The sequence below is a fragment of the Carcharhinus amblyrhynchos genome, chromosome 19, assembly GCF_965287045.1.
Source record: "Carcharhinus amblyrhynchos chromosome 19, sCarAmb.v2.hapA, whole genome shotgun sequence".
NCBI lineage: Eukaryota > Metazoa > Chordata > Chondrichthyes > Carcharhiniformes > Carcharhinidae > Carcharhinus > Carcharhinus amblyrhynchos.
In genome coordinates this window covers 48,548,861-48,573,225 of record NC_137342.1, presented here as the reverse complement: position 1 = coordinate 48,573,225, position 24,365 = coordinate 48,548,861, and the positions used below count along the sequence as shown (strand labels likewise).

The following is a 24,365-nucleotide window of genomic DNA, read 5'->3' as shown; positions in this document are numbered from 1 at the left end:
AGCGCGCGCCGTCTAAACTATTCCCCCTCCGCGGGCCGGTGGGAATGGAAAATCCTTCCGGCTGCTCCCCCTCGCGGAGGGCGCGGCCTGAGCGCCGCAACAAGGTTCCGGGGGAGGCAGAGTGCAGGGCTGGTATTTGACTCTCCCTTGGATCATTCTCCACTCCATCCTCTCATTTACTGGTACAGTATCTGATTATATTTGTTTTCTTAACTCACTAAGTCAGTTAATTAGTGATAATTCAGGTAAAAATATGCTTTACTCACTGCCTGGTCTTCAGTGATAGAAGAGGCGCCAGTTTCAGCTATTTCAGTCAGGCTGTGCCTGTGTGAAATCTTTATTATAAATCATTAAAACGTTACTCCTTTAATGTTCACAGTTTATACTTTCACTTTTACTTTGTAGATTTACGAGAATCACCTCTTTTACAAGTTTAATTTGATGGAAGTGAAAGCTTTAAAGGAGATTTGATTTGTTAAACAAGTAAACTATTCGTTTTATTTTCACTGTAAAATGCTCAATCTAAATAATGCATTCAGTTAAAATTATAAAATTCTCGTATGTGCTTTCTATTAGCCCCTTACAGGAAGATGAGAAAGTTTAATCTTGAGAGTGTTCTTTTTGGCAGACTTGCTTTATTTAATATAGGTCTCATGACGTTAATTAACGTCTTTTCAATCACTCTCAATTCAGTCTTTCATTTTTAAACTTGATTGTTTTAAAATGTGTCATTTTTGGCCTAATTTTGTTAGAAAAGCAGGCATTATCAATTACTCATCATTCATAATTTTCTCTTGGGCGGTGAGGTGGGGTGAGATGAGAGGAGAAATAATTGGTTGGTAGAAAGAGAGTTGGCCAGAAATGTGGGAGAAATGCGTCCTGCCCTATTTCCTGTGAGCGTAAGGTAGTCAGCAGGACATTTACAAGGGATTTTGATTGTGTTACGCTGATGGTGCAAATTTATGACAGCCACGTTTCTGAAATCAAAAGCTTGGGGTGGCATCCAAATCTACAATCCCCTGGTTGAGAACCAGGAATGCTCCCAACTGAGTTAAGATGAAAAATCAAGAGGTACTTCATCAGTAGTGCAATAACAAGTTGTATGTATGTAACACAAGATACATAACAAGATACATTACAATAATAATAAATATTAATATAATAAAATATATAATAATAAAATATGAAATATTGGGTGGCACAGTGGTTAGAACTGCTGCCTCACAGTACCAGGGACCCAGGTTCAATTCCCAGCTTGAGTCACTGTCTGTGTGGAGTTTGCATATTCTCCCTGTGTTTGCGTGTGTTTCCTCCGGGTGCTCTGGTTTCCTCCCACGGTCCAAAGATGTGCGGGTTAGGTGCGTTGGCCATCCGTGTACTTGAACAGATGCTGGAGTGTGGAGGCTGGGGGATTTTCACAGTAACTTCACTGCGGTTTTAATGTAAGCCTATTTGTGACAAATAAATAAACATAAATGTGAAAGGTGCTTCATGGGGGGGTGGAATTATAAAACAAAATGTGATACTTAAGTTGCATATTGGGGCAGATGACTCAAAGCTTAGTCAATGAGGTGTGTTTTAAGGAGGATCTTAAAGAAGGAAAGCAAGCTAGGTATAGGGGAGGAATGTCCAAGCTTGGGACCTCAGCTACTTAAGGTGTGGCCATGTGAAGCTGTGGAGGGAATTAAAAATGGTGAAACTTTTAACTCCAAGGCATTGCTTGACTGGAAGCCAGTGTAGGTCAGTGAGCATCAGGGTAAACATAAGAAATAGGAGCAGGAGTAGGCCATCTAGCCTCTCGAGCCTGCTGCGCCATTCAATAAGATCGTGGCTGATCTGATAGCGGGCTCAGTTCTACTTACCCGCCTGCTTCCCATAACCCCTAATTCCCTTATTGGTTAAAAATCTATCTATCTGTGACTTAAACGTATTTAACGAGGTAGCCTCCACTGCTTCATTGGGCAGAGAATTCCAAAGACTCACTACCCTCTGGGAGAAGAAGTTCCTCCTCAACGCTTCGTAACTGACTTCCCTGTATTTTGAGGCTGTGCCCCCTAGTTCTTGTTTCCATTCTAAATGGAAATAACCTCGCTGCCTACCCTGTCTAGCCCCTTCATTATCTTATATGTCTCTATAACATCTCCCCTCAACCTTCTAAACTTCAATGAGTATAGGCCCAGTCTACTCAATCTCTCCTCGTGCACTAACCCCCTCATCTCCGGAATCCCCTTATGGTATGTATCCTATAGGTCTATTCCTTAACAATGTTCTCTAGCCTCCTCTTGGATTCGCCTTTTGGCTTTTGGTTCCCTCACTCTACCATTAGTGGGTTCTCTTTTCACTACTCTGCTCCTGTTTTTCAAGAATTCCCACCCCATATCCAGCATCTAAAACCTTTTTAAAACCTTTGTGTTTTAGTATGCCTTTATCCTCCATTTTCTCTATTTTCATACTTGGCAGACACTGATTTTCTCCCTCAGTGTAAGGTGCATCTTGTATGTGTGTGAGAGAGTGAGAGTTATGGAAATGCATGGTGTTTTTGGACAGTACAGGAGTCTGTGTGGAGTTTGCATATTCTCCCCATGTCTGCCTGGGTTTTCTCCAGATGCTCCGGTTTCTTCCCACAGTCCAAAGATGTGTAGGTTAAGTGGATTGGCCTTGCTAAATCGCTTCTTAGCATCTAAAGATGTGGAATGGCAAAGGTTAGGTAAATGAGCCATGGTTACAGGGGTAGAGGGGAGGAACTGGGTGATGCTCTTTGGAAGAGTTAGTACAGCCTCAGTGGGCCAAATGCCCTCTTTCTGCATTGTCGGGATTCTGTGAATGTAAAACCCTCTGTGTGAGAGAAATCAAAACAGATTTTACCTACTTAGTGAATCTTTACGTCTTATTTATTCTTAATGTAAAGAAAATGTGGGTTTAGTAAGCAGATTATATGTTAGAACATAGAACAGTGTAGCACAGTACAGGTCCTTCAGCCCTCAATGTTGTGCCGAGCTTTCTCCGAAACCAAGATCAAGCTATCCCACTCCCTGTCATTCTGGTGTGCTCCATGTGCCTATCCAATAACCGCTTGAAAGTTCCTAAAGTGTCCGACTCCACTATCACAGCAGGCAATCTATTCCATGTCCCAACCACTCTCTGAGTGAAGAATCTATCTCGGACATCCCTCCTCTATCTCCCGCTATGAATCTTAGTTATGCCCCCTAGTAACAGCTACATCCACCCGAGGAAATGGTCTCTGAACGTTCGATCTATCTGTCCCCCACGCCATCTTATAAACCTCTATTAAGTCGCCTCTCATCCTCTTCTGTTCTAAAGGGAAAAGCCCCAGCTCCTTCAACCTTTCCTCATAAGACCTATCCTCCATACCAGGCAGCATCCTGGTAAATCTCTTCTGCACTCTCTCCAATGCTTCTCCATCCTTTTTATAGTGAGGTGACCAGAACTGGACACAATATTCCAAATGTGGTTTCACCAAGGTCCTATACAGTTGCAGCATAACCCCACAGCTCTTAAACTCAAACCCCCTGTTAATAAACGTTAACACACTATAGGCCTTCTTCATAGCTCTATCCACTTGAGTGACAACCTTCAGAGATCTGTGGATATGAACCCCAAGATCTCTCTGTTCCTTCACATTCCTCAGAATCTTGCCATTGACTCTGTATCTGCATTCAAATTTGTCCTACCATAATGAATCACCTCACACTTGTCAGGGTTAAACTCCATCTGCTACTTTTCAGCCCAAATCTGCATCCTACTAATGTCTCTTTGCAGGCTACAACAGCGTCATCCACTACTCCACCAATCTTGGTGTCATCAGCAAATTTACTGACCCACCCTTCAGCCCCCTCCTCCAAGTCATTGGTAAAAATTACAAATAGCAGAGGACCCAGCACTGATCCCTGTGGTACACCACTGCTAACTGGTCTCCAGTCTGAAAATTTTCCATCCACCACCACCCTCTGTCTTCTATGAGATAGCCAGTTATTTATCCAATCAACCAAATTTCCCTCTATCTCACACCACCTCACTTTCTTCATGAACCTATCATGGGGAACCTTATCAAACGCCTTACTAAAATCCATGTGTACGATATCAACTGCTCTACCTTCATCTACACACTTAGTTGCCTCCTCAAAGAATTCAATCAAATTTGTGAGGCAAGACTTATCCTTCAGGAATCCGTGCTGACTGTCCCGGAGTAAGCTGCATCTTTCCAAATGGTCATAAATCCTATCCCTCAGGATCTTTTCCATTAACTTGCTGACTACCGAAGTAAGGCTAACCGGCCTATAATTACCAGGATCATTCCTATTTCCTTTCTTGAACAGAGCAACAATATTCGCCACACTCAGTCCTCTGGCACTATCCCCATGGACAATGGGGACACAAAGATTTTATTTTAATGGTATAGTGTTTGGTATCAAGTGTTATAACTGCAGCAATGATGCTCTAATTTGCTTAAAACTTACTGCTTTGACTTGGGTGAGTTAATCTTCTCTGTTGTGTGATGTGAGATGGTTCATCCATTGACAATACAGGGTTCTGTTATTTTTTGGAGAAAAGTTAAATTTCTCTATGTCCAGGTCAGTCAGTCAGCCAGCCTCACATGAGCTGATTGTTTAAATTAATATTAATCCCTTTATAATCCTGACCACTCCAATTACCTGCTTTCTGGACTGTTTAAGAGGAGAATCAGTGGTACAGAAATGTATTTTATTGTTTATTTTCTGGGATAATTGTGAATTATTTTATACTGATGATGTTTCAGCAAACATTCAGCTGAACCCAGTCTTGTTCTTTTCTGTTTGCTTTGTAGATTGAGAGAATTTTGGAGATAACGGAGCAGCCTCGCCAGAACTCCATAAAACGGACATTAATTCTGAGTCCAAAGGACTGTTTGACTTGTTATCATTCAGCAAATAGGAAAGTTAAATATCAACTTTAGGAATCAATATAAAGCATGGAACCAAATACTATCCCTTCAAACCAATCAATTGTAAAAGAAGAGGTAGTGTATTTTAAAATTACATTGTATTCTGATCTTATACACCATGATAATTAACTGCATCACCATCACACCCTGCGACTGATTCCGTCTTCACCTGGCATTCATAGTATGCACTTCCAGTATTTCCTCACTTTCCTTGCCTCCTCCCGTAACAACTGAATGATTTAGGGGAGGCAATGGCATTGTGATATTCTCATTTGATGAGTAATTCAGAGGTAATGCTCTGGGAACTGAGGTTCAAATCCCACCATGGCTGGTGGTAAAATCTGAATTCAGCAAACATCTCATGATGACCATGAAACTATAGTCGGTTATTGTAAAAATCTACCTGATGTCCTTTAGGGAAGGGAATCTGCCATCCTTCCCTTGCCTGGGCTGTGTGCGACTCCAGACCCACAAGCAACATGGTTGACTCTTAAATGTCTAGCAAGCCACTTAGTTCAAGGGCAGTTAGGGATGGGCAATGAATGCTGTGATGGCAACATGCCATAAACAAATATAAAAAAGTACTGAGGCCAGTGTTAGCAGTCCAGTCATTATGCAAATAAACCGGGGATCAGTCTGGTGCCCCTAGTCACGGGACAAAGCCAGTGGAACTGAAGTAATTCCGCTCTCTTGAATATGCTATTAATACGTTTCTAGGTCCTGGCAAAAGGCAAATGGGCTCAACTTTTACAGACAACCTACATAGATCCTACTGGCAAAACCAGGTAGGTGAAAACAAATCCCATTTTCATGAGCTGTTGTGCCACCATTTGATGAAGTGTTTCTCATCTGACTAGATGTGCAATTTGCAGGACGGAGGGTGAAATTTAAACCGGCTGGGAAGGAAGTGTAGCTAAATGTTGTAGTTGAAATACAAACAGGAAAACCTGCCATCAGGTAACTTATAAAACGAGAATAGCTCTACCCTCCTATCATCACATTGCTAAGAAAAACAGGTGAGTGATTGCAAGATCAGTGTGGTATGACTAACTATGCTTGCGGAGCCCTCAACTATTTATGATCTAGGTCCTAGGGTGAAGGAACACAATAAATGGTTGCCAATTATTGTAGCCTAATTTACTGGTGGTACAAAGGTCGATTGGAAAACAAAGTGTCTACAAAGAGGTGTAGATAGGTGAAGTGAGTGGGCAAAAAGTTGGCAGATGGAGTATAATGTGGAAAAGTGTATGGTCGTCCACTGTAGTAGAAACGACAGAAAAACAGAATGTTTAAATGGAGAAAGACTGCAGAATTGCGCAGTCTGTGGGATCTGGATGTCTTTGTACGTGAAACACAATGTTAATGTGCAAGTTCAGCAAGGAATTAGGAAGGTCAATAGAATGCTGGTCTTTACTGCAAGGTGGATGGAGTCTGAAGGTCAGGAAATCTTGCCAAAGCCTCAGCTATTTACCATTTATATAGATGATCTGGAGGAGGGAACCGAGTGCAGGGTGTCGAAGTTTGCTGATGACACCAAGATTGGGGGAAAGGCAAATTGTGCGGAGGGTGTGGAGAGTCTGCAGAAGGATCTAGATAGGCTGGGCGAATGGGCCAGGAAATGGCAAATGGAATTTAATGTTGGCAAGTGTGAGGTGGTCCACTTTGGTAGGAAGAATGGTAGGAAGGACTATTACTTACGTGGCGAAAAACTGCAGCAGGCGACGGTGCAGAGGGACCTCGGGGTCCTTGTGCATGAGTCGCAAAAACCCAGCTTGCAGGTGCAGCAGGTGGTCAGGAAGGCGAATGGGATGCTGGCCTTCATAGCGAGGGGGATTGAATATAAAAGTAGGGAGGTCTTGCTGCAGCTGTATAGGGCATTGGTGAGGCCGCAGCTGGAGTACTGTGTGCAGTTTTGGGCGCCACACCTGCGCAAGGATATTTTGGCCCTGGAGGGAGTGCAGAGGAGGTTTACTAGGCTGATACCGGAGTTGAGGGGATTGAGCTATGAGGAGAGGCTGAATAAACTAGGCTTGTACTCGTTAGAGTTTAGAAGAATGAGGGGAGATCTCATTGAGACGTATAAGATGATGAATGGGATGGATAGGATAGAGGTGGAGAGACTCTTCCCGCTCAAAAAAGACAGTAGGACTAGGGGGCACAGCCTCAAGATAAAGGGGAGGCGGTTTAGAACGGAGTTGAGGAGGAACTTCTTCACTCAAAGGGTGGTGAATCTCTGGAATTCTCTGCCCGTTGAAGTGGTGGAGGCTGCCTCGCTAAATATTTTTAAGAAGCGGGTTGATGGGTTCTTGATAAGAGAGGGGATTAAGGGTTATGGGGAGAGGGCGGGAAAGTGGAACTGAGCCACGACAGATCAGCCATGATCTTATTGAATGGCGGGGCAGGCTCGAAGGGCTAGATGGCCTACTCCTGCTCCTATTTCTTATGTTCTTATGTTCTTATTTCTTATGTTCTTATGAGACCACACCTGGAGCACTGTGTATAGTTTCACAAGAATTGGCCTCCCATTGAAGATGGAGATGAAGAGGCAATGAGGAACATTAGTTTTTTTTTCTATGATCATAGAATCCCTACAGTGCAGAAGGAGGCCATTCAATCCATCGAGTCTGCACTGGACTCGCCGACAGAGCATCTTACCCATTTACCTAACCTACATATCTTTGAATACTAAGCGGCAATTTAGCATAGCCATTCCATCTAATCATTGAGAAGGAACCCATGCAGATACAGGGAGAACGTGCAAATTCTGCACAGACAGTCACCCAAAGCTGGAATCGAACCCAGGTATCTGACGCTGAGGCAGCAATGCTAACCACTGTGCCATCCACCTGTTCCTTGACCAGACCTCCAGGTTTTTGGTATGATCCTGATTAGGGACCAGTAACTTGTTGTTTAATGTAGATCAAGTTTAATATCTCAGATGCATATTGAGAGATAAAGCTACAAGATTCCACAGTTTTGAACAAAGAAACAAAATTTCACTACACATACAAAGTCAAGAATGTAAAACAATTTACAATATCTATCTTGTACTTAACATTCAGAAGTAACATAATGTAAATGAGAATTAATACTATTTGTTGAAATGTGATCTAATGCCCACATTACACATAAAGATTGTAATAGAGCCCACAGATTTTGCAGTACCTGACCCAGATATGTCAACATTCACCGTCAGTTACACAATATCATTAAAACCATCTTCCTTAACAGTGATTGCAAGTCTTCAGTCTTCCTCCTTTGAAGATCTAGCATTGGAATTCCCACAAAGGTTGTTCCGACTTGGACTGCCTCAATAACTGCCCAGCTCCGAGGATTTCAGTCTCATTTCCTGAGAATGCATTCCCCTTGATTCCCAGGTCAGCACCAACTCACAGGCACCATCGCAACTCCTCAACCACGTGCAACATTGAGCAGCAGACCACTGCTCCAAACAGTTATCTTTGCCCCAGTGCTCCACAGCAATTGTTCACGCCACCTTTTCTGCTCTTCTGATCTCCATGATCATTAAAAAAAATTGAATGTTCCTCATTGTCTCCTCATCTCCACCTTCAATGGAAGTCCAATTCTTTTGAAACTATACACAGTGCTCCAAGTGTGGTCTCACCAATTCCCTGTACAGCTTTAGCAAGACTTCCCTACTTTTAAACTCCATCTACCTTGCAATAAAGACCAGCATTCTATTGGCCTTCCTAATTCCTTGCTGAACTTGCACATTAACATTGTGATTCACGTACGAGGACAGCCAAATCCCTCAGGCTGTGGAATTCTGCAGTCTTTCTCCATTTAAATAATATTCTGTTTTTCTGTCATTCCTACTAAAATGGACAATCTTGCACTTTTCCACATTATACTCCATCTGCCAACTTTTTGTCCGTTCACTTCACCCAGCTACATCCCTTTACAGATGCTTTGCATCCTCCTCACAAATTGCCTTCCCACTGATCTTTGTATCATCAGCAAATTTCCCTGGGCCTCTAATCCTGTCCAGTGCTACATCCCTTCTTCCAACAATACTCTATTCCTCGGTCCATCTCTCCTTTTCATCCTGTTATTGGCAGCCGTGCCTTCAACCATTTAACGATTTGTTCTGGAATCTCCTCATTAAGTCCCCTTTGTCTCTGCCAGACTCCTCACCTTTCAAGCCCTCTTTGAAGCCCATCTCTCCTATCTGGCTTAACATTCTTTATTTGTTGATTACACTTAGAAAAATGCCCCAGTGTTCCTTTTCAAAGACATTATCTGTTATTTTTACTGTTTTGATATATATATATTTTTAAAATTTTGGTAAAACAGGGTATGGGAAACAGTGAAACGAACAACCAGGAAACCAAACAGTACTTCTGATGGTAAGTTATCATGCAAAATTCTCAACAGTGTATTGCTCGGGCCTATTTTCCACTGTGTTGCTGCCATTCCCTGCACGAGTTTAGTTGTCGTTAGAAAAGTGATCAGTTTACCACAAAGAATTACAAGTATAAAGACCTGAAGTGAAGTCTGAATCACTGTCTCATTTCACCTCATTACAGTGTTAGGTTGCATTGATACAATAGAATTTGTTACGTATTATTGTCTCCAATAGTTTCGATGCTCAGGGAAAAATCTTATGCAACAAGCAATTCTATACATCTAGTCAAATACAGAGATAGTAAGGCCAGGTATAACATTATCAGACTACTATTCAGGCATCCAGATATTCAATTCTGATGCCTAGTTATTTGAATTTGGCTACTTGCTGTGGGTGGGTTTTATTAATCCTCAGATACACTACCCAGTTAAATAACTTGTTGATATAATCTGATTAGGGAATAAAAAAGGGTTGCTTAAAAACCTACCTCATCCCACTAAGAATCATTTTTGTCCACATGGGGAAAATTATGGATTACTTCTGGTCAAAGGAGGATTGCCTGAAGATGTAATAGCAACGAAAAGCTTAACACTGAAGCAAGCAAGTTAAGAGTCAAAAATCCTGGCGACATCATTCCAAAAGCCATTATCATCCACTACATCAACACTTGAAGATTAGCCATTTAGAAGCTTTTATTTTGAGGCTGATTCGATATCCCATTAAGTATTGAGAAAAGTGACAGCTGATGCTGTATTTGATTTGATTTATTATTGCCACATGTATTGGGATACAATGAAAAGTGTTGTTTTTTGCACACTGTACAGACAAAGCGTACCGTTCATAGAGAAGGAAAGGAGAGAGCGCAGAATGTAGTGTTACAGTCATTGCTAGGGTGTAGAGGAAGATCAGTTTAATGTGAGGTAGGTCCATTCAAGAGTCTGATGGCAGCGGGGAAGAAGTTGTTCTTGAGTCAGTTGATACGTGTCCTCAGACTTTTGTATCTTTTTCCCGATGGGGTGCGTGGGCTCCTTGTTATGCTGGCTGCTTTTCCGAGGCAGTGGGAAGTGTAGACAGTGTCAGTGGGTGGGAGGCTGGTTTAATTGATGGAATGGGCTTCGTTCACAACCCTTTTGCGGTCTTGGACAGAGCAGGAGCCATACCAAATTGTAATACAATCAGAAAGGATGCATTCTGTGGTGCATCTGTAGAAGTTGGTGAGAATCAGAGTGGATATACCAAATTTCCTTGGTTTTTAGAGAAAGTAGGGGCTTTCTTAACTGTAGTGTCAACATGGCGGGGCCAGGACAGGTTGTTGTTGATCTGGACATCTAAAAACCCTGAAGCTCTCGACTGTGCATTTATCCTCATTCATTCCTGTTCCTGTGCTCATATTGCAATTTTGGAGCTTGCAGCAGATGGAAACAAGGCTGCTGTCACTTTCCCCTCTTCTGTTTTTAGACCAGTGTGTTCTTGAAAATAAAAATAGCTGCCAGAGATTAAACTCTAGTAAATTGACCCCATATTCCATTTATGATTGGGCTAATGTCTCAAACAGATGTTAAAAGTCTATTCACTCAAGAAAATGGATAACTGAAGTTAGCTTAAAAGATGCATCATCCTTAATACACTAGTGTTCAGTTAATAATCTCAGTTTGTATAGACTAGACCTGTCCTGCCTCAAGTTCAGAACAATGAGAGGCAATTTCATTGAAACATGGAACATCCTGTGAGGGTTTGACTGAAATATTGTTTGTTCTGGCAGGAGAGATCAGTCCTGGGGTTCACAGACCCAGAAAGACGGATAGCCATTTTAAGACAGGTCAGGAGAAATATCTTCACTGAAGATTGTGAATCTTTTGGAATTCTGTACCCCAGAGTGCTGCAGATGTTTAGCTGTTGATTATATTCAAGATTGAGGTGGAAGAATACTTGGAATCCAAGTAATATGGGGATTGAGGAAAGGGGAGTTGATGTAGGAGTTATGCCAAGACCTTATTGTTTGGTAAATCAGGCTTGAGGGGCCATGTGATCTACTGCTATTCTTTATGTTCTTAGCAGTTTGAAAGCTCATATTGTGACACATCTTTTCTTCCAATATTTAGGAGTAGCTGCATTGGCTGTACTAAAAAAAACTCTGCATTATGACTGTTTGATTATGGTGAAACAGTTCAGGCCGCCTATGGGATGCTACTGCCTGGAACTACCAGCAGGTGATGTTATTGATTGTTTACTTGAATATGTTCCAATAATTATTCTGATTAGTAACAATGGATGTGAGAAGACATGGGAACAGGAATAGGCTGTTCAGCCTAACAAGCCTGCTGCACCATTCAATTAAATCATGGCTGATTTAAAACACTTCCCGTGCTGTCTCCGTATACCTGGATGTCATCTGCTTCCAGAAGTCTATCGATTTCTGTTTTGAACGTGCTCAATGATTGAGGTTCCACCCACTCTGGGGAAAGATTCACTGCCCTCCGATTGACAGAATTCCCTCTAATCTCAGTCTTAAATGGCCTGCCCTTAATCTAAGACTGTGTCCCCTGGTTCTAGACTTGCCAGGCAGGGGAAACATTTACATTCATCCTATAAGAATTTTGCAAGTTTCAATGAGATAATCTCTCATCCTTTGAAACTCTAGGGAATATAGACCCAATCTCTCCTCATTAGACAATCCCACCATCCCAGCGATTAATGTGGTGACTTTCTGGTTGCACTCCCTCTATGGCAAGTATGTACCTCCTGTGATATGGAATGGAAAATTGTACACTCTATCCCAGGTGCAGGCTCACCAAGACTCTATGCAGAGCAGCAAGCCATCTTTACTGCAGATACTGTTAGCATTTGCAGCATTTTGCTTTTATCTTAGTACTTAAGATGCCATTACTCCTGTACTCAAATCCTGTACTCAAATGATGAAGACCAACAAGCCATTTGCCTTCCTAATTACTTGCTGCACCTGCTTGCTAGCTTTTAGCAACTCATGAACAAGACAGGAAATATGATCCAAAAAATCACAAATGGCATCATGGCTTTCTGAAATTTTGAGACATTTTATTGCCCTTCTGATAACGGCTGTAAGTTTTTCCTTTTTCTTGTACGTTTTATTTCCAAGTTTTGTTGACTCCTTTTGTGAATGCCACATATTTGTCAACATATCATCTGTGGCTCAGTTGGTAGCATTCTCGCCTCTCTTTCAGAAACTTGAGAGTTCAAATCCTGTTCCAGGATTTGTGCAAACAAATCTAGGCTGACAGTCCGATGTAATTCTGGGGGAATACTGCACTGTTGGAAATGCCATCTTTCAGAAGAGATGTTAAACCAAGGCCCAGTTTGCTTTCTCAGGTTGATGTAAAACACTCCATGACATTATTTTGAAGATGAGTTATCACTGGTGCCCTGGCCATTATTTATCCTTCAATTAACATCACAAAATGATTGTCCTTGTCATTATCATGTTGCTATTTGTTGGTCCTCATGGTTGCAAAATGCCTGCCATGTTTCCTACATTACAAAAGGAACTATTTCAGAAGTACTTTGTTGGCTCTAACGAGCTTTGGAAAGTCTGGTGGCTGTGAAAGGTGCTATAGAAATTCAAGCCTTTCTTTTCTTTGAAAGCTTTTGATGCACAATGCATGTAAAATCAGTGGTGAAAGTTGCCCTGACTTGGCACTAGAATCATAGAATCCCTACAGTGCAGAAGGAGGCCATTCAGCCCATCAGGTCTGCACCGACTACAATCCCACCCAGGCTCTAGCCCCATAATCCCATTCATTTACCATAGCTAGTCTCCCTGACACTAAGGAGCAACTTAGTGTGGCCATTCGACCAAACCTGCACATCTTTGGACTGTGGGAGGAAACAGGAGCACTTAGAGGAAACCCACCCAGACACGGGGGGAGAATGTACAAACTCCACACACAGTGATCCAAGCCGGGAATCAAACCCAGGTCCTTAGCGCTGTGAGGCAGCGGTGCTAACCACTGTGCTGCCCCTACTAATTAAAGTTGATTTATTAGTGTCACAAACACTGCGATGAAGTTACTGTGAAAATCTCCTAGTTGTCACACTCTGGCACCTGTCCAGGTACACTGAGGGAGAATTTAGCGTGGCCAATGCACTTAACCAGCACATTGTTTGGAGTGTGGGAGAAAACCCATGTGGATACGGGGAGAACGAGCAAACTCCACACAGACAGTGACCCAAGCTGGGAATTGAACCTGGGCCCCTGGCATTGTGAGGCAGCAGTGTTAACCACTGAGCCATCAATTAGTATGCTAATTAGTAATTAGCATTCTTGCTTAAAGATCAAAGAGCCGCACAGATACAGTGAACCAAATGATCTTTTTCCCATATTGTAATCAATTGAAATGTCCCTCAAGAGCACTGACAATTCCCACCCCACACACAAAGAATGGTATTTAAACAAATAATTATGTGAATGAGAAAACTGGGGCGAGCAAGACTTCCTACACTTTTTGCTCTGTTTCAAAAGCTTGATGCGTGTGAGGTGGAGCAGTCGCAGTTTTGTATTAAATAGCACGAAAGGGTCCCCAAATGAATCAGTGACAGCTTTCTTAATTTTACTTTTTTAAAATCTCAGCAGTAAGTTGCTGTAGATGGTACACCAAACATGTCACTATCATGTGTTTGATCAAATATATAACATTTCATTATGAATTATAAGATTTGGCAACATACAGGATTGTGTCCAGGTAAACCACTGTTTAGAGGTATAATTGTGTTCATATACTTTATGCGCAGGTCTCATAGATGATGGTGAAACTGCAGAGGTTGCTGCTTTACGAGAGCTTTTGGAAGAGACTGGATACAAAGGAGAAATTAGTGAAACATCTCCAGGTTTGAATTCTTTATTTTAATTCATTCGCAGGATGTAGGCATTGCTGGTCAGGCAATGTCTATCCCTAATTGCAGTAAAAAGTCTGACAACACCAGGCTTATCCCTAATTGCCCTTCAGAAAATGGTGGTGAGCTGCCTTCCTGAATCGCTGCAGTTCCCATGGCGTATGTACACCCACAGTGCTGTTAGGGAGGAAGTTCCAAGGATTTGATCCAATGACAGTGAAGGAGTAGCTGGCTACTCAAAAGTCAGAATGGCGAATGGCTTGAGGTACATCCATATGGTGGCATTCCCACTGCCTTGTCCTTCTAGAAAATTGTGGAGAAATTAGGAGAGACTTCTAAATGTGCACTGAGGTCCACCACTCCCACCCTCACCTGTTGTGCATCGTAGCCCTCTTGTCCTGCTTGAAACTTAATAAAAATTGGGCGAATGTAAGCTTTTGTCAAACCTTTCCTGAAGGCAATTACATTTTAACTAAGTATATTACAGAGCTTTTTTCTGAGTATGATGAAGTAAATAATTTTTTGAAAGCAATGTTTTAAAGTTAAAGTTTATTTATTACCCGGAGGAAACCCACACGGGTAAGGGGAGACTCTGCACAGACAGTGAGCCAAGCCAGGAATTGAACCTAGGTCCCTGGCGCTGTGAGGCAGCAGTGCTAACCACTATAGCAAATTCTTATGAAGAAGACGGTGTGTTTCTCCTTAACTGTGATTGGGAGTAGTTCTGAACTGCTGACCAACTCCTGATGCTCGCTTGTCTTAGTGAGTGAGAGAGGAATTTCGCAACTTCATCCTTAAATTGGTCAGTTTCACATTTCTTTATGAACTTCATACTAGCACCATGTTTTGATAGGACAGGATTAATAAACTAGATGCACACTCTTTGGGGTAAGGGAGAATATTTATCACTGATTTATTTGCTTTACCTGACCCAATGTCTTAACTGTGAATCCACTGGGTTGGTGAGAAATGTACTGTGTCACCTTCACAATCTGCAGGCCAATGTACAGTGTATTCATATTGTATCTGTGAAAATATTCTGCATGGCTGTGCCAAGTTAGGAAACTCCACTTGAATTTGAGCAACTTTTAATGTAAATCGAATCCTGTTTTCTGTCAGTTTTATGCCTGGATCCCGGATTGACCAACTGTACAATGCAGTACGTAACTGTTAATGTTAATGGAGATGATTCGCAAAACCTCAAACCCAAACAAAGGCTGGGTAAGTGGATAAATGTGATGTATTAGCCTAGCTCAGCTCCTGATGTGGGGCTTGAACCCACAACTAGCTATCTGTCGAAATCTCGACGTCCAAGTTTGACTTTAACACAAATACACATTAACATAAGATACTTCACTGACAGATTGCCTTTATTTTACCAAGGGATTGGTTCTCGACACAATGGGTGGAGTCGCCTCACCACTCCACTCCACCGGACAAATAAAATCATCCTGGTTTGTACAATTCTGCAGCTCGCAGCCAGTTGGATACAATCCAATCAAAAGTGTTACAAATGACAAGCTTTACGTATTGATCCAATAGAAAAAACACTGAATCAACCTGATCTATAAAATCATGATAACTTGTGGGATACCCCAGTATATCATCCCTAAGCCTGTCCTCTAGTCTCCTGCTCAGACATCATGTCTCTATTTTTGATAGCAGCCTCACAAAGCATCTTCACTAAAACAGTCTCACATGGACATTGTTTAATTGATAAAGGGGGCCTACAAAAGCCATTAGTATTTTATGGCCTTGTCAGTGAAGTTTATTGAATCGCTAAGCGATGCGGTCAACTGCCTGCAGCAGTTGTGGACTTGCCAACTTTAAGGGCGTTCAAATGGTCAGTGGATAGGCATATGGATAACATTGGAATAGTTTAGGTTAGAGGGCCATTAGATTGGTTCCACTGGTCGGCACAACATCGAGGGCCGAAGGGCCTGTACTGCGCTGTAATGTTCTATGTTCTATAAAATATGTTGCCTTCAGGATATTCTCCAATTATAGCCCCAATAAGTTTTGTTTATTGCCAACGTAATGAAACACGTAAATATATATAAGCTTTTTATCACTATTTACAATTAAAGGGGGTATCATTATGTTACCATTAATTCTTGTCAGTTCCCACTAAGTCCCCTATCATAACTCTTTTTTGTTAGCTGTGACATTAATATCTTTCTGGCTCTGTTTTGACTAGAAACTGTGAAGGAAGCTTCATTAAAACTCACTCTTGTATCAGTTGTTTCTGATAAGGTGTCTGGTGAGGCAATTAACTGTCCTTTATGGCATTGTGATTCCAACAGTTGAGTGCGTCAAGGAATGTGTGTAACATATGTTTGGTATCAGAGGGGCGCTCTGTAACTCTGCATCAAAGTTTCTTTGTTTAATTTCTAAAAATCCGTAGAAGATATATTTATATGTATGGACTAATTAAAGGTATTACATGTACCTTTAAAACCACAAAGTATTTAAAACACCTCATTACAATTACTAGCAAACTTGCTCCCCATTAATTTAAAGTGAATTGTACATCTAAGTTGATTAAACAAAAACCCTAGCAGACTCTGCCAATTTTATAGTAGCCCTTTTCTTTTATATTTTTCTTTATATATCTCAGACAAAGATATGAGAAGCATGAGTTTGATTATACTTGATGGTACTTTCAAAACAATCCAAATGAGAAATAGCTGCAAGAAATGTAACCAATGTACAAACATTATTTGATTTATTATTGTCACATGTATTAACATACAGTGAAAAGTATTGTTTCTTGTGTGCTATACAGACAAAGCGTACAGCTTATAGAAAAGGAAACGAGACAGTGCAGAATGTAGTGTTAAATTGGATGAAAGCATTGTTAGAGAATTTAAAAGAGTTAGAATTAAGTTTTAGAAGCATAGAATGAGAGCAAAAGATAGAATTAAAAGGTATGCTGGGCACAGCTTGCAAGATCCAGTGCTATCTTGGAAATTCTTGAGTCTAAATTATGTTGTAGCTATTTTCCCTGACAATCGCATTTTGATTTGATGTGTATTAAGTTTCCTTTCGTACTTTTGTTTTTGTCCGGGCTGTTCCCCTTCCTTTTGGGGAGCTGCCCCTTTTACTTCGTCCTAATTTAGTTTGAGTTTGTCTATTTGGTTTGACCTTAAAAGAGGTTGTAACTATTTCAGATTTTCTATTTGATAAAGAATGTATATACAATGTTTCAAATTTTTAGTTGTTTACATTCTGTTGTGATGGAATTACAGACATAGTAACTATATGTTTTGTGTAGTAATATGAGTTGAGTAATTTCCAAATGGATTAAATAGAGATTTTTCATCTTTCAGATGACGGAGGTATGTTTTCATTCATGTTTACGTAACTTGGAGGACTGGCTTGGTTAAGTATGATTGTGGACTGTCTCTTTTCATAGAATGCTACAATGCAGAAGGAGGCCATTCGGCTCATTAAGTCTGCCCCAACCACAATCCCATCCAGGCCCTATCCCCATAACCTCATGCATTTACCCCAGCTGGACCCCTGACACTGGGGCAATTTAGCATGGCCAGTGCACCTAATGCACACACCTTTGGACTGTGGGAGGAAACCGGAGCATCCAGAGGAAACCCATGCAGATACGGGGAGGATGTGCAGACTCCAACTGACAGTGACCAAGCCGGGAATCAAAGCCGGGTCCCTGGTGCTGTGAGGCAGCAGTGCTAACCACTGTGCCACCATGTCACCCCAATGTTTGTACATGTTCTATGACTCAAATCACTTACTGCACAGAAGTAGGCCATTCGGCCCATTGAGTCTGTGCCGGCTGGTAGGGTTAATCAGCCTTATTCCACCTTCCAGCTCTTGGTCTGTGGTGGTTATGGAACTTCAAAAGAATCTGAAGGTTTGTTTTCTAAATGTAATAAGTGTGTCTGTGTCTAACACCCTTTACAGACGATGAACTACGACAGCCACCCCCCTCCAGGTGAAAACAAATCTCAACTTCTCATTTTTCCAACTACTATAAATCTAAGTTCCTGGTCAATAACCTCTCGTCCAAGGGAAATGGGTCCTGCCTATCCTGTTTCCCTTGGACCATCTTAATTTCATACGCCTCAGCTTCAGCCTGTTCTGTACCAGAGAAAAAACTGTGTCAGCCTCTCCTGTCTTTCAGCATTTCCAAAATTGTCCAGTTCTGACTTATTTTGTTTGATCACTTCCCTACCACCACTAGTGCAAATAAATAACATAATCCTTCAGTTATGGTTTGTAAATAAAATTGTCAGTGTGTTATCTTCTGATTGAGACTTCTATTATCTTATTATCTTCCCAGAGTTTGTTGAAGTTGTTTTAATTCCTATAAACGAACTTCGTAAAAAACTTGATGGTAAGACCAGTTTTCTCTTGTTCCTGAAATGTTTAGAAGTTTTGGTTTGTAATTTGAGTAGTTTTAATATTTTGTTTTTTCCATAATTTATGTTTTCCATCAGTTATTCCCATAACTTCATAGAATCCTACAGTACAGAACGAGGTTGTTCAACCCATCGAGTCTACACCAACCACAATCCCACCCAGGCCTTATCCCCATAATGCCACGCATTTACCCTAGTTAGTCCCCCTGACACTGAGGGCAAATTTAGTATGGCCAATCCACCCGACCCACACATCTTTGGATTGTGGGAGGAAACCAGAGCACCTGGAGGAAACCCACACAGACATGGGGAGAATGTGCAAACCCCACACAGACAGTGACCCTTAGTGTAACAGTAAGAATTGTTTTGTGCTGAAGGTTATTAAATGCTAATCATAGAATCCCTACAGTGCAAAAGGAAGCCATTCAGCCCATCACATCTTCACTGACTCTCCAGCGGAGCATCCCACCACCACCCTATCCCTATCGCCCCATATACTTACCCCACTAATCCCCCTATCCTACATGTCTTGTATGACGTATCCGTATGTCAGACGAGCGCATACCCAAGCAGCTCCTTTTTGGGGAACTCTCTGCTGGAAGATGCTCACATGGAGGGCAGAAGAAACGTTTCAGACACACTCAAGGCCTCCCTGAAGTCATAAGAACATAAGAAATAGGAGCAGGAGTAGGCCGTCTAGCCCTTCGAGCCTGCCCCGCCATTCAGTAAGATCATGGCTGATCTGTCGTGGCTCAGTTCCACCTTCCCGCCCTCTCCCCATAACCCTTAATCCCCTCTCTTATCAAAAACCCATCAACCCGCGTCTTAAAAATATTTAGCGAGGCAGCCTCCACCACTTCAACGGGCAGAGAATTCCAGAGATTCACCACCCTTTGAGTGAAGAAGTTCCTCCTCAACTCCGTTCTAAACCGCCCCCCCTTTATCTTGAGGCTGTGCCCCCTAGTCCTACTGTCTTTTTTGAGCGGGAAGAGTCTCTCCACCTCTATCCTATCCATCCCATTCATCATCTTATACGTCTCAATGAGATCTCCCCTCATTCTTCTAAACTCCAACGAGTACAAGCCTAGTTTATTCAGCCTCTCCTCATAGCTCAACCCCCTCAACTCCGGTATCAGCCTAGTAAACCTCCTCTGCACTCCCTCCAAGGCCAAAATATCTTTGCGCAGGTGCGGCGCCCAAAACTGCACACAGTACTCCAGCTGCAGCCTCACCAATGCCCTATACAGCTGCAGCAAGACCTCCCTACTTTTATATTCAATCCCCCTCGCTATGAAGGCCAGCATCCCATTCGCCTTCCTGACCACCTGCTGCACCTGCAAGCTGGGTTTTTGCGACTCATGCACAAGGACCCCGAGGTCCCTCTGCACCGTCGCCTGCTGCAGTTTTTTGCCACGTAAGTAATAGTCCTTCCTACCATTATTCCTACCAAAGTGGACCACCTCACACTTGCCAACATTAAATTCCATTTGCCATTTCCTGGCCCATTCGCCCAGCCTATCTAGATCCTTCTGCAGACTCTCCACACCCTCCGCACAATTTGCCGTTCCCCCAATCTTGGTGTCATCAGCAAATTTCGACAGCCCACACTCGGTTCCCTCCTCCAGATCATCTATATAAATGGTAAAAGGCTGAGGCCCCAGCACTGACCCCTGGGGCACTCCACTAGTCACCATCCACCAATCCGAATAGCACCCGTTGACCCCCACTCTCTGCCTCCTATTTGACAACCAATCCTCTATCCACGCTAACACCCTACCCCCAACTCCATGTCCCTCGACCTTCTGCAATAACCTCTTGTGAGGTACTTTGTCAAACGCCTTCTGAAAATCCAGAAAGACCACATCCACCGGCTCTCCTCTATCCACCGCCCTAGACACATCCTCATAGAACTCCAGTAAATTTGTCAGACACGACTTCCCTTTAATGAAACCGTGCTGCGTCCGCTCTATCAAGCAATTGCCTTCAAGATGCCTCGCTATTTCCTCCTTAATGACGGATTCTAACATTTTACCTACCACAGACGTTAAACTAACCGGCCTATAATTCCCCGCCTTTTGCCTGGCACCCTTCTTAAACAACGGCGTAACATTAGCCGTTTTCCAATCTTCCGGCACTTCCCCAGAATCCAGCGACGTCTGGAAAATAACCACCAAGGCATCCACTGTCACCTCCGCCATTTCTTTCAGAACCCTCGGATGCATTTCATCCGGTCCTGGGGACTTGTCCACAATCAGCCCCTCCAGTCTGTCGAGCACCACCTCTCTAGTAACAGTAATGTCATTAAGTCGCTTGACATTGACACGACCACCTGGGAAACACTGGCACAAAACTGCCCTACCTGGCGCTGCCTCATCCACAAAGGCTGTCAAGCTTACGAAGCAAGGTGTATTGCTGAAGTACAACTTAAGCGCGAGCTGTGCAAGTCCAGAGCCACCAGCACAACAACTACAGTGTCTACACAAGTCCGTCCAATATGTGCCAGGACATTCCGTGCCTGAATTGGCCCTGATCAGTCATCTTCGGACACACCGCAACCAGCCTCAAAATGACTAATGGCGTCGAGGTCCCCATCGATGACGATGGACAAACTACAACATATCTTGGGACATTAAGGGACAATTTAGCATGGCCAATCCACTGAACCTGCAATAACTGGGAATACCTCAATGCAACCACATTGCTATTTTTCCCCAGTAGTCAAAAAACATTATAAAAACTTGTAATGTCTTCACCATACTTTTAAAGAACCCAGAAAAGTCCAGTATTGGAGTATTTACAGCAGGACAAAACAGCCCACTTGATTGGCATCCCATCCACAGACATCAACTCCCTCCATCACCAATTCACAGTAGCAGCAGTGTCTGTCATTTACAAGAGGCATTGCAGGAACTCAACAAAGCTCCTTAGGGATCACCTTCCAAACCAATGACCACTACCAACTGGAAGGAGATGGTCAGGAAACACATGGGAATACCACCACCTGCAACATCTCTTCCAACCCGCTCACCATTCTGACTTGGAAATAAATGGCCGTTCCTTCACTGTCACAGGGTCAAAATCCTGGAATTCTTTCCGTAACAGCACTGTGGATGTACCTACAAACTGAAGTGTTTCAGGAAAGCACCTCACTGTCACCTTCCCAAGGGCAATTAGGGATGGGCACTAAAAATGCTGGCCTAGCCAGTGACACCATGTTCCACAACACGCAATAAAAGTTACCAATTGCAAGAAATATTTGCAGAAGTATACTTCAATAAAATCACAGGATAGGGTTGTAGTTATTTCATCATTGGCATAAGAATCTTTTCACAAATGTGCACTGACTTTTATTTTTCAGAAATGCTCCAAAAGGAAAATATTGTGGTGGATGCTCGAGTTTATGTCTTTGCAATGGGTTTAACGTATGCCTCTTCAAAACCCAACATGTTGCCTGTTTTGAAAGCTTGAAGGCGTAAAGATCCTCTCATCTGCAATCGATGCTCAACATGTGGCAATATTTAATTTTGTATTCTGCTCTTGTACTGGGAACAAAGTACCATTTTTCTAGAATGTAATAGCATTGTTATAATTATTTAGATTTAAGAAACCAGGTTTTCTGAGCTGCCTTATTCACCAAACATGTCTCCAATATACTGCTGACAAGACAATAGCATCACTTCATCCTCTTACAATACTTGCACAATCAAGCGGGGTACATGTGCATAGATTTCATAATTAAATTATATATATTTTCAAAAAGCTCAGCTTCCAATTTTTTTGCCTTTGGTGCACAAAATTGCCAGTGCACACCAGAATGAAATGGTTGAGTAATAACTGAAACTTTGTATGTTATGGGTGAGACTTTTGGTTTATTAAAATTGTGGAATGTGATCCGAATATTGGGGAAAATCCTGGAAACTCATGTAGTGGAATTTGACTTATGCAGTTGCCTTAAACCAGTGGCCTTGAAATTATATCAGCTTTAAGTAGAGTTCATTTTTCTTAGCATGTTATGTGACACAAGAAGGAACTCATTACAATTTTTATCTCCAAATCAAGGTGCAGGGAATTCTGAAATCAACTGTTTGCCCAGCACGGACTGTGTATTCTCACGTTTCCCATTGTTAGCCGGTCAAAATCACTCCCATTAGGATATTGGCTTGGAGGTTAGCTGGAACCAGTTTGCAGGGATCACTTTCCCCAGTCCTTCCTTGATCTGCATCCTTCAAGTCCCCAGTAATAAGTTAATGTGTAGGTTCAGTGTCCTGGAATAGATAGCACTGCCAGCCTCAACTATTGGATTACTGAGTTTGACGTAGAGAGCAGACTTGGTTCAAACTTCATTTGCCTCAGGTGCTCATTTCTGCCTCAAAAATACCTTGCTGGTCTTCCTACCATCCCCCTCCACCCACCAAGAACAGTCAAATGTTGGATATCGGGCAACTAAAGACAATGGGTGTCATGGTGGACAGCTGGCACAAGGAGTTTCTCTGGTGGCACAGTGAGCAATAACTCTCCATAAAACATGTTCTGTCAAGATCATCTTAAAAACTGCACAAAATTCCTCTCGCTAGTGGTTTAGTCACACTACTTTTGAGGTGTGGCACTCTAACATCATTTTGTTTGTCTACCTGCAACTGACTCTCAGTAGGTATGAAATCCTGGATATAATGTCAGGAATAGGACATTCCTTCTTCACATTCATCAGTCAATGCTTGCTGTTCTTAAATGAGAATATTTTATTTGGATTGTTAGTGCTCCTTATGTACAGATGGGACCCACCACAATTCTGTTTTGTATCATACAACTAACTGTACATGAGGTCAGGAAAGTCATGCATTTAGCAGAAAGTATGCTGTCAACATTTTGTAATGTTTTCGAACAGAATAGCCTGCCGTAGCATTTGATTTAATAATGAATGTTAGTTTTATTGACCAATGTTTTTGTTGAAATTTTTTTTATGGATACAGTGCAGGTTAATGCCTTTTGCTATTTCACATATCTGCTGTAAATATCTGAAAGAATGATAAAGTTGTTTAGAATGGTGTTATTGCAGAAAGGTACTCTTTCAGATTTAATGTTTTAAGAGCTGTGACTAAAAGCAGGACACTAGTCGTAACATAGGAAGCAGAAGGAGGCCATTCAGCCCCCTGCTCTGCCATTAAGCCAGATCTATTTTTGATGCCAATTTCCTGCAGTATCCCTATATCCCTTGATGTCTTTACTATAGAGAAATCTATCCATTTCTGTATTGGAACATACCCCATGACTAAGTCATGGTGAGAGAACGTCTAAGATTCACCACCCCCTAAGTAAAAACATCTCTATCCTTAATGGGTTCCCCCTCATTCTGAAACTGTTCCCCGTTTCTAGACCACTTTACCAGGATCTGTCTGTAAGAATTTTGTATGGTTCAATTAGGTCATCTCTCTTCCATCTGAATTCTGAAGAATGCAGGCCTAGTCTCCTCAATCTCCCTTTAGGATAATCCCACTATCCCAGGGATTGGTCTGGTGAACCTTTGCTGCACTCACTGCATGGTCAGATAAGGTGACCAAGATGTCATGATACTCAATATGTGATTGGACTCCCTTACAAACATCCTCTTGTAAGAAAGGCCAACATGCCATTGCCTTCCTAATTGCTTACAGCATCTGCATTTAGCTTTCAAGGACACCCGGGTCACTTTGAGCATAACTTCCCAATCTCTCTAAGAAATAGTCTGCATTTCTGTTTTTCTATCAGAGACTAAGTTCAGATTTTTCCACATTATATTTCATCTATTATGTTCTTGCCCAGT

General features: G+C 42.1%; 1 protein-coding gene across 1 annotated transcript; it reads left to right on the top strand.

The window, feature by feature from the left end:
• The first annotated feature begins 87 nt into the window (after positions 1–87).
• Positions 88–24,365, top strand: nudt5 (nudix (nucleoside diphosphate linked moiety X)-type motif 5). Its single transcript, XM_080207745.1, has 10 exons — positions 88–182; positions 4,826–5,017; positions 5,660–5,727; positions 9,257–9,309; positions 11,411–11,518; positions 14,073–14,168; positions 15,294–15,395; positions 17,504–17,512; positions 18,487–18,540; positions 21,924–24,365. Exons 2-10 carry the CDS (start codon positions 4,970–4,972, stop codon positions 22,031–22,033), a joined length of 648 nt encoding a protein of 215 aa, XP_080063871.1. The 5' UTR covers positions 88–182; positions 4,826–4,969; the 3' UTR covers positions 22,034–24,365.